Source organism: Marmota marmota, unplaced genomic scaffold, assembly GCF_001458135.2.
Source record: "Marmota marmota marmota unplaced genomic scaffold, marMar, whole genome shotgun sequence".
Classification (NCBI taxonomy): Eukaryota; Metazoa; Chordata; class Mammalia; order Rodentia; family Sciuridae; genus Marmota; species Marmota marmota.
The window spans coordinates 1,453,053-1,466,900 of record NW_025999899.1 but is presented as its reverse complement, the minus strand read 5'-3'; the positions used below and the strand labels follow the sequence as shown (position 1 = coordinate 1,466,900).

The window sequence follows — 13,848 nt, the reverse complement described above, 5'->3', positions numbered from 1 at the left end:
CAGAGGCGAGAATGTGCAGGAAAGAAGAGAACTTTCGAGGGATGTGCTGGGACACATCCTGCCGCGGATTTATTACTTTCGGCTGAAATGGAGGCGATGCATTATTGTCTGTGACTCTGCATCTGTTCATTTGCACATCAAAATGGACAAGCCGTGAGGCTATTAACGATGGCTTTGGAGATATTGGAATGTCTTTGAAAATTACTATCAATAAAAAAACAAACTGGCTATGGAGAAGTTACTATTTTTTCCCCCAGTAAACTTACTGACATTTTATTCCATTATGGATGTTGTCCAAGGTATAATGAAATGCTCAGTGATTGATGGAGCCTCCTGCAGCTTCCGCGCCTTGCAGGATCCCCTTTCAGGAGGATGGCGGGATGCCCAGGCCGCAAAGAGATGCTTGCTTTGTCTGTGGCCCCAGCGGCTGTCCAGAGGGCTGCACTGTGACCACTCTCCATCAGTGAGGCCCGCCTGGCTCTGCAGGCCCTCTCGAGCCCTACAACGGGAAGGGAGCAGGAGGGGCTCCCAGAGAGCCTTGGGGCCAGTGCCCTGGCTTCCCCTGCTTTCACTGAAGACCTCCAGCCAAGGGACAACAGAGACGATTTTGTTATTCTGCAGGGAGAGCAAATGAGTCCTGAAACTGTGGGGCATATTCAAAATATTTAACAACCCATGGTGCGGGGCAGACCATTCAAAATTGTCACCATCCTGCTGGAACTGGATTCCGAATACCTCCTGTTGTCCCAGGAGTTAATCCTTTCTTTGCTGAATAATGAGGAGGTTTGATGGTCACTGGGGGAGGCAGCCAGAGTACAGAGGGCACCCCAGAGGCTATGGGCAGTAACTATCAATAGGTATGGAAGTATTTCAATTTTTTTTAGTCCTCAATAAGACCATGCTGTTAGATAACAGTTGAACATCAGTCCTGCTTATATCTAGCCACAATTTCTTCAGCTTTTATTACTAGAAGTAAGTTAAAGAATGCTTATTGGTTCTCTTGGATATACATATTCTATACTCAGGGTCATAGCTGGTCACTCTGAGCCCTCTTTTCTGCTGGTCAATAGCAGAGGTCACATTTTTTTTTTTTTTGCACCAGGAATTAAACTCAGAGACATTTAACCACTGAGCCACATCCCCACACCATTTTTTTTTAAGTTGCTTAGGGCCTCATTACGTTGCTGAGGGTGGCTTTGAACTTGTGATCCTCCTGCCTCAGCCTCCCTTAGTTGCTAGGATTCCAGGCGTATGCCACCACACCAGGCTAGAGGTCACTTTTGTCTAATGAGTCTGCAAGCCCTTTGCCATGCCGCTATCATACCTGGGTCATGGTGTGTAGTAATCACTTGGGCACAAGTCTGATTCCACCACCAGACTGGGCTCTCAAGGGCACAGTGAAAAACACATGTGTAGACCCATAGAGAAGATCCACAGTGAGAACAGAGAGAAATGAATAGAGGAATTAAGGCCAATTTTCCCTAGGTTGCAGGATCAATGGATGGCAATACCAAGAAAGAAACCCAGGTCTGTTTTCAGAATTATGCTCTTATCATGACTTCCTCTCAAGAAGTCTATGCTGCCGTCTGTCAGTCGTTTACACCTTAGTCTAAACAAGTTGCATCAGTGAAAACTGCATAGAGACAGATTCTTGGTGTGTTTGGGTGAGTTTACAGAAAGCACACCTGTGTAAAATAAGCTAATGAGGAACCATCAGCTATTTCTTTCTTCTAATGTGCAAGCCTTGTGGAGAAATCCTAAATCCTATAGATGATTTCTGAGAAAACTTCTTTCCTCTAGTTTTCAATCTTTGGGGCTACCAGAATCATCTTCCTAAGGCAAGAGAAGCTTGGGCTCCTTTCTTTCCCTTGGACCCCTTTTTCTTTCTTGGGCCCTTCTCACCATCCTCAGACCCCAGCACCCCTCCCCCAAAGAATACAGCTTAACTCCAAGGCCTGGCACTCATAGCTCTCCTAACTCAGATTTGGTGCCCACCCTGACCTATCTCCTTCTACACGCTTCCACATAGGACCTGATGTTCCAACTACACCTTTTACAGTCAAGAAAGCAGTTCTTCTTGTAACTTAGGGCACAGGACCAAATGAGGAGGCATCAGAGATGCTGAGAAAATGACTGAGCCCAGTCACCATTCAAGAGCAACTTCAGCACTTACTGGCTACTCACCAAGCACCCAACAATTGACTGAGCCCTGCACAGACAGTCTGCATAACTCAGTGTCCCCAGGTGGGAAACCCAGCCTTGTAACCATGGCCAATCCTGCTGTGCCTCCCCTGTCTCTCAGGCCTGCTGCTTCCAGGTCACCAGGAGCTGTGTGATCTATTCTGACTCCAGACCCTTCCGAGCTGGTCAAGCTCTGGTTGCCCAGTAGTAACCTGCTCAATAATGCACCTTTATGGCTGCTTCTCTTCTTGGTCTCTTTCCCACTCTCCTACCAGTGTTTGCTGGGATCACACCCCAGATCTACTGTGTGCATCTGAATCCCGGTCTCAGGGTTTGCTTCCAGGGAACCCAAGCAAAGAGAATGACCTTGGTGACTTAATGAACTTCCCTGTGCCTCAATTTCTTCATCAGAACATCTGGAGATAATTCTAGTACCTGTACATGGTAGATATACAGATGCCCAGGAAGCGCTATATAAATTAGTTTTACTGAATAGCAAAAGCTGCGAGGGAGAGTGACAAAGGATATACTAGGCCCCTTCTCTTAGTGGCTCTTGGCTGAAGCATGCATCAGAATGATCCCAGAGAGAGAGTGCTGATACATGGATGGCCGGCCTCACTGAGTGTGGGAAAACCTGAGCATCTGCGTCAGGAACAGGTATCCAGGTGCCTGGTGCTGCAGGCGTGGGACCCGCTGCTCTATACTAACACCCACAATCCTCACAATAAACCTGGGGTGGGTGTCTATCTCCATTTCAAGGGGGATCCAGAGAAGTTAAGTTGATCTGCCCAAGGTGCCCAGCAGGGTGCGACTGAGCCAATAGAGAAAGTTATTCTGAACCCAGAGTTGGAGCTTTGGGTTCACACATCTCGACCTTGAGCCCTATGAAATCCCGGCTGGTGAGTGAGCAAAATGCTAAAGGACTTCACATCACAGTTCCTCTCTGTCTCGGGCTCTGCAGGAGTAAAGGAGTGATCTGGGAAGGCCATAAGCCGGTAGGACCTATTTCTCCAGCTGCCTTAGCGACAGAGAAAGGGAACATCAAACCTGGAAGCCTGAGCAGGGCTCCTAGGAGCAGCCCCCCAAGATGCAGCTGAGCACCTACCTCGGCTGAGCGCGGCCGGCCTGGGGGCCTCGGGGCCCAGGGTGGGCGACCCCTGGTGGTGAAACCAGCGGCGCCGCAGCTGGCTCAGCTCGGTGTTGCGGTTCCTCCNGCAGCGGATCCGGGCTGACACGGGGGTCGCGCAGGGCTCTGCCGTCGGGCAGGCCCACGCCCAGCGGCCACGGTGGCCACCGGCAGGGCCTGCAGGGTGCCGGGCGCCCGGGGGCCCGGTGGGAGGGCCACTCGGGCCCGCTGCAGGAGCAGCAGGCTGCCGGTCATCAAGTAGGCGGCCGTGAGGAAGAAGAGCAGGAACTGCGTTCTACGGAGAAACTTCTGGAGTCGGAAGAAAGGTTTGGCCATGCCCCTGGGCAGCTGGGCTCCCGGCTGGGGCCTGGGGACGGCTCCTAGCGCGCGGGCAGGAGGGAGGCTGGGGCCTCCGGAGGCGTCATCCTCGCATCCTGACTCCCAGCACCTGCCCGTGCTCTCCTGGGGCTACGGTTTCTGCACCATTTCTAGCAGGTGTTCAAATGGCGCCATCACTTATCTCCAGCAGCCACAGGGCCCCAAGGCTGCAGCTTCTGTGCGGATGGCACCGTCTTCCCCATCGCTGAGCGCTACCAACCCTCCTCTCCTGGCTTGGAAATCTGGGAAAATGGAGAAAGGGCACTTAGATGCAATAGGAGGGTCTGCCACTACCTTCCCTGGGATCCAGGATACCCCCAACCCTAGGACTAACTTATCAGAAGGGCTGTAGGTATGGCAGAGGGCAGGGTTCAGTCCTCAGCTCTGCCACTGGCCAGCTGTGTGATGCTGGGCAAGTTGCTTAACCTCTCTTGGCCTCAGCTTCCTCCTCTGTGAAATAGGGATACACTCTGCTCTTGAGGAGCAGTGAAGATCCAGAGATAATAGCAGTAGCAATAAACAGCAGGAGGAAACACAACAGCAGCTTTTTATTGAGTCCTTATGTGCCAAGCACTCGGCAAAGTTCATTGTGCATTATCTCATTTAACCTTGCATCCATCCAATAGAGGGGATATTGTAACATCCTCACTTTACAGGTGAGGAAATGGGCAAATGGAGGCAAAGCAATTTTCCTAAAGTCACACAGTCGGCAAACACAAGAGCCAAGCCTTTGATCAGTCTCTATTCAGATCCTATCCCCTCAACTACTACACGGTCCAACCTGTGATGAGTCACCGTCATATAAAGTGCACCTAGCCTGGGTAGGTGCATACAGCAGGTACTCAATGCATGCATGCATTCAGCTGACTTCCAGGGGTGCCATGGGACTGTGAACTATGTTCTGGAAGGAGCTCCTGCAGAGCTGGTCACTGCCTTTCACAAAGAAGGGGCCCCAGGGGAGGGAGTGTGTTTCAGTTGGCTTCCTTCCAGGGCCAAAGGGCGGGGACAGCACCAGAGGCCAGGGCACGGGGTGTGGAGAAGGTGGAGGGGCCTTTGAGCAGCCCTCCATGGTGCCTTCCACTCCCAGGGACGCGGGCGCTCCCGACGGGCTTTGATTCCCCTTGGCGGTGCCTCTGAAGTGCTCTGTTAGGGTTGGCCGAGGGCTCTGCAGCTGCCCAGCTGGGCTGGGCTGCGTGTGAGGAAGGCCCTTAGCACAAGGACAGGCTTGTCCCAGAAGAAAGGCCCCCAGAAGCATGACTAAGCCACTGCCCATAACTAACATGGCCTAGGACTCCTGCCAGGTCCGCCAGGGCCCCTCAATGGCCTATCTGTGTGCCTGGGACAGTCAGCCGGTGTGAGCAGAGAGACATTGTCTGGGCTCCAAGGCCTGCATTCCAGGCCCCGGGAGGCTGGGGGCTCAGGGAAACTTCAAAGGGGCCCAGACCAGCCTGGCCCTTCCTGATGGAGTGGTGAGGGCTGCCAGATCGGGGTAATCAGCAAATGGAGGTGGGGTCAGCCCTGAGTCAGGAAGCCATTCCGATGCCCCAGAACCTTTCCTTTCTCTGTAAGCTGGTGCGTCTGCCAGGCCCACCCCACCCAGTCTCTCTCGTCAGATTTGTAAAACCAGAGAGAAAATCCCCCCAAATCCTGACTGATCTCTCTGCCTCCAGCTTTGGCCCCTCCAATCCATCTTCCACAAGGCCGCCAGGGTGATCCTCCTAACTCGCAAATCTCATCACGGCACTCCCCTGCTTAAAACCCCTTTCAATAGCTCCCCGAGGCTTTGGGGATAAACTCCAAGCTCCTTAGCATGACATACAAGGCCCCCTTCGTGATCCAGCCTGTCCAGACTCATCTTCTGCCAAGCCTTTTTCTTCCACTTCCGCTTTCCCATCATACACACACACACACACACACACACACAATCACCTTCCAGCAGAGCCTCAGTAGCCACAGCACATCGAGCCCCAGTGCCTTTGCACATGCTGCCTGTTTTCTCTTCCCTCTATGTCTGGAGAATCCCTGCATTTTTCCAGGGATCAGCCCAGATGTCACCTCCTCCAAGCAGCTTTCCCTGCCCATCACCCACCTACCGGTAGAGTTCTTTGGTCTTCTCACAGCCTGTGCTGACCCCTATCCCAGTATTCACCATCCTGTGACAATTAGCATTGTTCCTGTGTTTTCCCATCAACCTCAGTGATGGAAAGCCGTCTCCTATTTATTTTTGTAACTCTGGTCCCCAGCCAGAAGCCTGGCACAGTAACTGCTCAGTGATCCTGTTTATGAATACACTTTTTATACTAAGCAAGAGGCTAGATGAACGGATAGACTACCAGAAACCTGTTCCTATAGGATCCTGGAGCAGTCAAAGCTCACATTCCACCTACCCAGAGCCAGAGATGAAGGCTGAAAGGTGGGAGAGATGGAATGTTGCATGGGTCATCAAAGGATGCAACTTTGCAGAGTTGAGGTCACAGGCATATGAACTAGAGTACCTGAGCCTTTTATCTGCTCTAATGCCACAGACAGGGCTTTCCAGATGTGTATGCAAAAGGTTCTGGTGAAAGGAGGTTGGGATCACTGAAAAATCCCACACAACTAAAATAAAAGGCGAGAAGTGGTACCTTGGCCGTGGAGAGGAAGTTCCTGGGGCGATGGAGCAGAAAGGTGGGCAATGGCTCTACGATTCAAATTCTGAAGGCCAGGTATGGCATGAACTGCACATGCATTTTAGAGATAGGATTGGGATACAGGGCACTAAGAAGGACCGGGGTGCTGTAGGGCCTCAGAACCAATCAGGATTCACTCTCAGTTCCCCAAGACCTTACAGCACCCTCCCCGGCACTCCTCCACCCCACAAGGTCTCCCCCTGGCCTGGGGAAGAGGCTTCTGGGCACTATGAGGTGGATAGGGTGCTTGCTGAAGGTGGGCTATGAAGACGTTCTGCCCAAAGCATCAGAAACTTGTTCCCTTACCCCAGACTTCAGCCATCCTTGACCAACAATATTTGCCAATGGTCCCTCACTCTGCCACGCTCACCTCTCCACAGGGACACAGCCCCTTCAGGACACGGATCATGCCTAATAGACCTCCACACCCCCAAACCCCAACTCACAGCTAGCAGGGCAGTGATGGGAAATGTTTGTTGAGGGACTAACTTCCAAAGAGGGGGCTCACAGGTGAGCCACAGTGAAACCAGCAGATACCTGGGCAGGTGTCTGGCCACTGCCTGTCTGCATCAGGCCTGTGAGGCTATCGGCGGTGCCCAGTGCATCCCAGAGCCAGCGGGCCCTCCGGGGGAGCACATCTACCATGGGCAAATCATTGCCCAGGACAGGGCCTCAGGCTTCTCATTTGTTCAATGTGGGTAGATGGTATTGCTATGGGACTGAAGCAGGGGAATGGATGTGACACTTCTGTTACCTACAGACTATGTAATGCTCTGGTTATGAATGCAAAAGAGGTGAACAAGGCCAGGTGTAGTGGCACATGCCTGCAATCCCAGTGGCTCAGGAGGCTCAGACAGGAGGATCTCGAGTTCAAAGTCAGCCCCAGCAATGGTGAGATGCTAAGTGATTCAGTGAGACCCTGTCTCTAAATAAAATACAAAATAGGGCTGGGGATGTGGCTCAGTGGTTGAGTGCCCGAGTTCAGTCCCCAGTACCAAAAAAAAAAAAAAAAAAAAAAGGCAAAAAAGGAGCAGTTGGAAGACAGGCCTATAGCAGCTCTGTCACTGGTAGAATCAGTCTCAAGTAGCAGGCAGTCTCCTTGTTAGCCCCCTGCTCCCCGAGATGGGCCCGATATCCCACTCTAGCTTGACGCTGATCTCAGCTAAGACTGCCGTTAGCAACTGCTTTATTTCTCAATGCCATCACTTATGAAGCCCTTGCAGCATTAATAAATAGGCTACATGGGTTGTGTACTTCACCGGCACCATCTCGTTTCCTCCCTGCCGCTTGCCAAGGCAGAGGCTCTGCTTCCCCACATTTGAGAGCTCAGATCTGTCCCTGAATGTCAACCAGGTGAAGCTCAGTGCCTAAGGGCAGACATTCAGGGCCAGCCTACAGGCTCAGCCCACCAGCTCCCAGAACCCACCTGGCTACCACTGAGCTCCCTGCCTGTTTTCTCCCCCTCGGTCCTGGCTTTGCCCAGGCAAGATTTATTCTTGAAAGGAGTTTAGTGTGCCTCCGTCAGCACCTTTTTGAAATCATGCCAGGCCAAAGCTCCTGGAGATGATGCGACACATGGCATCTCCTGAGCCAAACCTTCCAGACACAGCCATGTGGGTAAGTGTTCCAGCCTTCTGGGGCTGGCTGAGAGACAGCCTCAGAGTCTCTCCCCTCTTCTGGAAGTCTCCATCCTTCTTCCCCAAGGCCCGCCTTCCAGGTGCACTCCCGTTTGTAACCATGCAAAGTGCTTCGGTAGGAGGTTGGTGAGTTCTCTCCAACTCCCCCCACTGCCTGAGGCTCAGCCCCGCTGGGAAGGGACATCCAGAATGGACGAAAATGCACACTTGCCATCCATTAGTGTCTTCTAGAGGTCTCAGATTACTCAAGCATGGCCTAAGGAGGGACACCCTGAGTTCCCTCTTAGGAATGGGAGAATAATCAAACAGAGGAGTTTCTGGAAACCTCAAGGAGTAAGAAGGAGCCTAGAACAAGTGGGTCTCCTTCCTGAGCCCCAGGAAGGAGGAGGTGGGGGACAGGTGTTCGACAGTTAAGCTGGGAGTTAGAGACTGAGGGGTGGCAGCAGGAAGAGAAGACAGCACAAGAGCCAGTCTCTGCAGCTGGCTGACCAGTGGCCACTGGAGTTCAGGCACGTGACCATCTCTCCTTTCAATTGCCTGCCCAGAGATGACACTCCTGACACCCCCGCTCCCCAAAAAGGATCTCAGTCATGGTGGCCACTGCAGCAATGCTCAGAGCTCTTAAGACTCAGAGCTCTGAGCAGGACAGGGACTCTGAAGACAAAGAACATGGCCCAGCCTGTTGCTCTCCACACAAGAAAATGGGCACCCATGTCCCAACAGCTTAGAGCCCCCAGCCTCAGTGACAGGCAGCCAGGGAGTCTTCAGCCTTGGGACCTCAGTAAAGCCATGTATGGGAGCCTCCAGCTGGATTCTGGGGTCCTTGGTTACTTTCTCCTCTCCATCCCCTGCCTCAGCACCTGCTCAAGCTCACCGCCTGTCATCAGACCTCATCTCCTCTCTAAGAGACTGTCCCCTTCCAGCAGCCTAAGAAAATGATCTTTCTGATGTAAAGATCATACTGCTACTGCCTATAGTGAGTGCCCTGGGCTTGAATGAACAAATCTAAGCTCCTTAGCCCAGTATTCAGTGGTCTTCCCTGACTATTCCTTCTAGAACCCTGTGTCCCAACCAGTGTTGTGTCCCTGGCCAGGTACCACCTGCCTCCCCTCAACCTCTTCCTCCCTGAGACCCAGATTTTCTGAGTCCCACCTGCTCTAGGCTCCTGCTCCCTCCCTGAGAAGCTTCAAGCCCTTTTAAGCATGCTCTCCCCATAGTCACCTCTGACTGTGCCTCATCTCAGAGCTCTGAAATGCTTTCTAGCCACCAAGGCTCAGCCCCCCATGCCACCTCTTCCATGAAGCTCCTCTGGTCCCCAGAGCAGAGCCATTCCCCAGTGCTGATGGTGAGCTGGATACTGCCCTGTGCCTGGGTTTTGTGTTCTCCCTTGAGTTAGGCTTCCTGCTGTCATCCCAACTTCCTCCCCATCCTGCCCAGACCCTTGCAGGCACAGAGGTGCCTCTGTCCTCTGTGTATGAAGCCCTCACTCCAGGGTCCACACCCCTGGGTCTTAAAGGCTGAGAAAAGGAACAAGGAACCTATTAAATATAAACCTGCTGGACCCTGGAAAGGGACAAGTTCTAGGAAACGGAAATGGCTTGGGGTCCCTGTCTTTGAAGAGTCAAATCTTTGATCTTCTGAACTTTAAAACTTAAAAAGAAAGGGTTCAATTTTTTTTAAATGTTGCTTTAAAGAGATGCAAAACATAATAGTCAATAAGTGTAACCACTCCTCATGGTGTACAGGTATCAAACATCAAGTTGCACCCCCCCTTAGTGTATACAGTTATGCTTTGTCAATCATAAATAATAAAAACATAAAAATAAATTATAGTAAGGCCCAAACGTTTAATGCCAACCTGGAAAACCCCTTCAGTAAACCTACTGCTGAAGTTCATATAAATAATAAATATTTTATACCACACTAAAGAGCGCAAGGCACTTTCATGTACTATCAAGTGCGTGAATGAATGAGCAGAACAGTAAATGAGTAATCCTCCTATAAACTTACAAAGTTATTATATTATGAATTAGGATCCCCATTATATAGATGCAGAATCTGAGAAAGAAAGCAAACCAATTAACTTGAACAAAGAAACAGCTTTTGCTAGACTGAACTCAAGTTTTCTGATTCCAAGTGTGTGGTATGATCTGCTGGATCATAGGGCCTTCATTGCTCAATACCAGATGGGGAGACTTTCAAGCACCGTGCTAGAGGCTGACAATGGTTGTGGGGGCTGGGGACTGGCGTTTCCCTGTTTGGGTTGATTGATTTGGAGTCGAGTCCACTCTTAAAACCACCAATCATAATCTCTTCTGAACTATTGCTGAACTATTCCTCTAATAGTATCCTAATTTATTCATTTGTGTTTCTTCCACCTGGTGGTGAATCCTTAAAGACTGTCTTGGGTCTAGCTCAAAGGGTAGCAGGTAAACAGGTGTTTGAGTGACTTGGATCAATATGGACCAGGGAGTGGAACACTGAATCAAAGTCAGGCTTCCCCTTCCCTGGCTCCATTCGTACCCCTGGGATAGGGCTTGGTGCTGTTGAATGGGGGCCAAGAAACCCTGGGCATTCCTGTCCTCAGAAGCCTCCTATCCCCTCATGCCAAGGGGGCTCATATCCCCAGGACTTTCTAAGGAAAGGGAAGCCAAATGGAGGGAAAGGGTCTTAACACCCACCAAGAGGTGCACCGTATTGTATGGCTTACAAAATAAATCCAGCCCATTCCTTCACACACTTCTCACAGTCATGCAAGGAGATGGTGTAGAAGTAGAGCTCCTCCCTGACCACATTCCCCTCAAAGTGGCACACCTGTGATAATTTTGTAGGCCATAAATCAACAATGGTGATTATAAAAGCCAAGAGGAGGAAAGATTAGGGGAAGCAATGAGAAGGTGTGCCTGTGAGGCCCAGGGAGAAGGTAGTGGAAGGCCATGCTCACCCACTCCTTCCCCAAATGAGCAGCAACAGCCTCTAGCCCAGCCTGGCCCCAGATGTTAGGACCCAGCTCTGGCCCTGCTGTTTCTCAGGATTACCACTCACATCTTATGGATAAAGCCCTAAAGGCATAAACTCAGAGCTGCCCCAAAGTCCTTGAACTTGAACTCTTTGAAGCTCCAGGGAGAGGATCTGGTCTCAACAAGACTGACCAGTGTCTAAGCCAGATGAGAATGTCCACAAAGAGAAATACACCTTCTTGAGAGGCCAGACTCTGTCTGGGCCTGGAGGCTCTGAATTTGGAGGCTCTCAGTCACATTTTTAAGCTGACTCTACAAGGAACCCAGCTCTGCGAATCACTGACTTGCTCTGCAGTGCTTGGGCTGAACCAGCTGGGCTGGAGACTCAGGCTTAACAGGAGGCCAACTGGTGACCCATAATATCCCCTCTGCCTGGTGAGACCAGCCTTCTGCTCAATCTAGGCTTCTCTTCACTTCTGACCAGATGGGCAGCAGGCCACATGATAGCAACCATTGAGAGCTCCATCACCCACTGAAAAGAAGGACCTCCTCACCCCCAAAATAAGGTCTTCCAGAGGAGCTGTGGGAATCATACTATTGAGACCTGAAGGGTGCAGCTGCAGATGAGGGCCAAGAGGCTTCTGGTGGGTAAGATGAGGGAATCAGGCTCAGCCCACCAGCCTGGTGGCCTGCCAAGTTAGCTTCAGCCACTGCACTCTGGAAAGGTCCTGCTCTTCTCTACAGAAACCCGGAGCTCTGGCAGCCCGCAAGGCACCTTCTCCACACAACCGCCAGGGGCCATGCTGACTGTGTGTGGTAGTGGTGGTGGTGGTGGGGGGGAGCATGCTTAGGAGAAATAAATGTCTTCCTACCCCAAAGAAACCTTCCCCCTGCCCTCCTCCAGCACTTGTAGCTAAGTAGGGGGAGGCTGCAGTCAGAGCAGGGCCAGCCAGCTTGAGGCCTCCTCTAATTCTTTAACTACCCACTAGCCCTCACTTCCTGTGTCGGATAACCCAGTAATTCTCTGGAGAAAATGCCCCTACTTCTGATCCCAACCATGGGTCCCAACATGGGTTGGCCCAAATGCCTCCCTCTTCCAGCAACAGGAGGGTTGCTAGCATCCAGGGTCACAAAAGTACGGTGGAGTTCTGAGTCTGTCCATTTGGGAGCATCTGGGACAACAAGAATGACCTGTCATTCAAGAGACTGGATCACAGGGCAGGGCTGTGGGGCGAAACCCCTTCATCAGCTCTCCTAGGAGTCAGAAGAAGGGCCAGAGGTCCCAGTCCCTGCCCCCACTTCCCCACCAGTGAGCCAGCCACGACCAGGTATCTTCTGTGGGGCCCATATGCTCATGTAAAGCAGTCATCGGGGTTGTCCTGAGACAGGGGACCCAAACCTGGGATGCTTCTGAGTATCAAAGAAAGACGCAATAAACAGCGTCCAGTCGTGAGTCTCCGTCCACACCTAGGAAGATGCAAAGCTCTATGCTGGGTAATTTTCCAGACAAAATACATACGTTTAGATTGATTTTTGCCTTTGCTTCGTCTCTGTTCAAGTTCACCAAGAAACGGGGCTGGGGGCAGCGGTGGGGGGGACCTCCGCTGACCGGAAGCCTGGCTTGGTAGCGGAACGAGAGGGAGCTGCTTCTGCTGAACGTCCCCGACTAGGAGGGAGACAGTGCGCACCCCAAATCTTGCCCTTGCCCCCTCCCTGGGCCCGGACCGCGGAGCCCTCCTGGGAAACGGACTGTCTCTCCGGACCCTGGCGAGGGACCCGTCTTGTGCAACTGGCTAAAGCACCACCGGCTCAGCCCGATTGTTTCCAAGCGCTCCCCACACACGCACACGCTCCCGCTCCCCAGCCCCCCGGGAAAGGCACCCCGCGAAAACCCGCCCCGAAGCCCGAGCAGGTGCAGCCCCTGCGCGCTCCCAGTCCGGGCTACAAAAACTTGTTTGCCCACGGCTGGGGGAAATCCGACTTGCAGCCCGCGCGGGGGTCCCAGCTGAGGCACNAGTCAGGCACAAGCTGGATCACTGTCCCATGCAGAGCTGGACACTGATCACCACATCTACAGGCATAGACACGGGCACAGACCCACACAAACACTCAGAAACAAGCACATGCTACAACACACCCACCCACAGAATCTGAAACAGTCCCACACAGAATGATAGCCCCACAGACAAATCACTGACACCATCTGCCTATGCGTTCAGGGCTCTGCCATTAGCTTATTATTACACTGCCCCACACTGACACACAGTGACAGACCCACTCACTCCTTGATATAGTTACCCACAGAAGCAATGCCACATACTAAATGGAGTCCATTAGCAAGCAGACGCACTTGTATAGAGGGACATACTGGGCATTGCCTCACAGACACACACATATGGACAGATGTGGAACACTCCCATAGTTCTTTAGACAACCTTCTCTTCAGATAAAGGCTGGATCCACTCTTAAGGAATTACCCCCATTAAGGAGTCCCCTACAGCTCCCCAGAACCCTCAAGTCACAGCACCAGCTATACCAGTGGGCCCAGATCTCACCCAGGGCAGGCTGTTAAGATGCTCCCAGAGTCTGAGGACAGTAGAGGTGGAGAAGCAGGTGGTGTGGCTCTAACTCGGGGCTTCCTGAAAGGGAGTTTCATGCCTCCAACTCCCACTAGGGGCAGAGCTGCTCAGCCAGGCTTAGAGCAGGCTTTCAACAGGTGCAGGGCAGCAGGGAGAGGATTAGATGGGACTAGTGGGAGCTGGCTTGGTGCAGATCAGTGACATTCAGAGAGGGAAGAGACTGCTGAAGTTTGCACAGCTAATCAAGCCAAATCTAGAATTAGAACAGTGTCCATGGCCTGGGAATGAAAGTTGAGTTTTCTGGAGTCCTTGGAGGAC

At 52.0% G+C, this 13,848-nt stretch overlaps 1 protein-coding gene across 1 annotated transcript in view; it reads right to left on the bottom strand.

The window, feature by feature from the left end:
• Wscd1 (WSC domain containing 1) overlaps window positions 1-13,528 on the bottom strand; it is a 43,263-nt gene extending 29,735 nt beyond the window's left edge. The window contains 4 exon segments of the mRNA XM_015506010.2: window positions 3,287-3,402; window positions 3,404-3,459; window positions 3,461-3,927; window positions 13,507-13,528. Of these exon segments, the coding sequence (XP_015361496.2) occupies window positions 3,287-3,402; window positions 3,404-3,459; window positions 3,461-3,643 (355 nt within the window). The 5' untranslated portion in view covers window positions 3,644-3,927; window positions 13,507-13,528.
• Window positions 13,529-13,848: the final 320 nt, after the last annotated feature.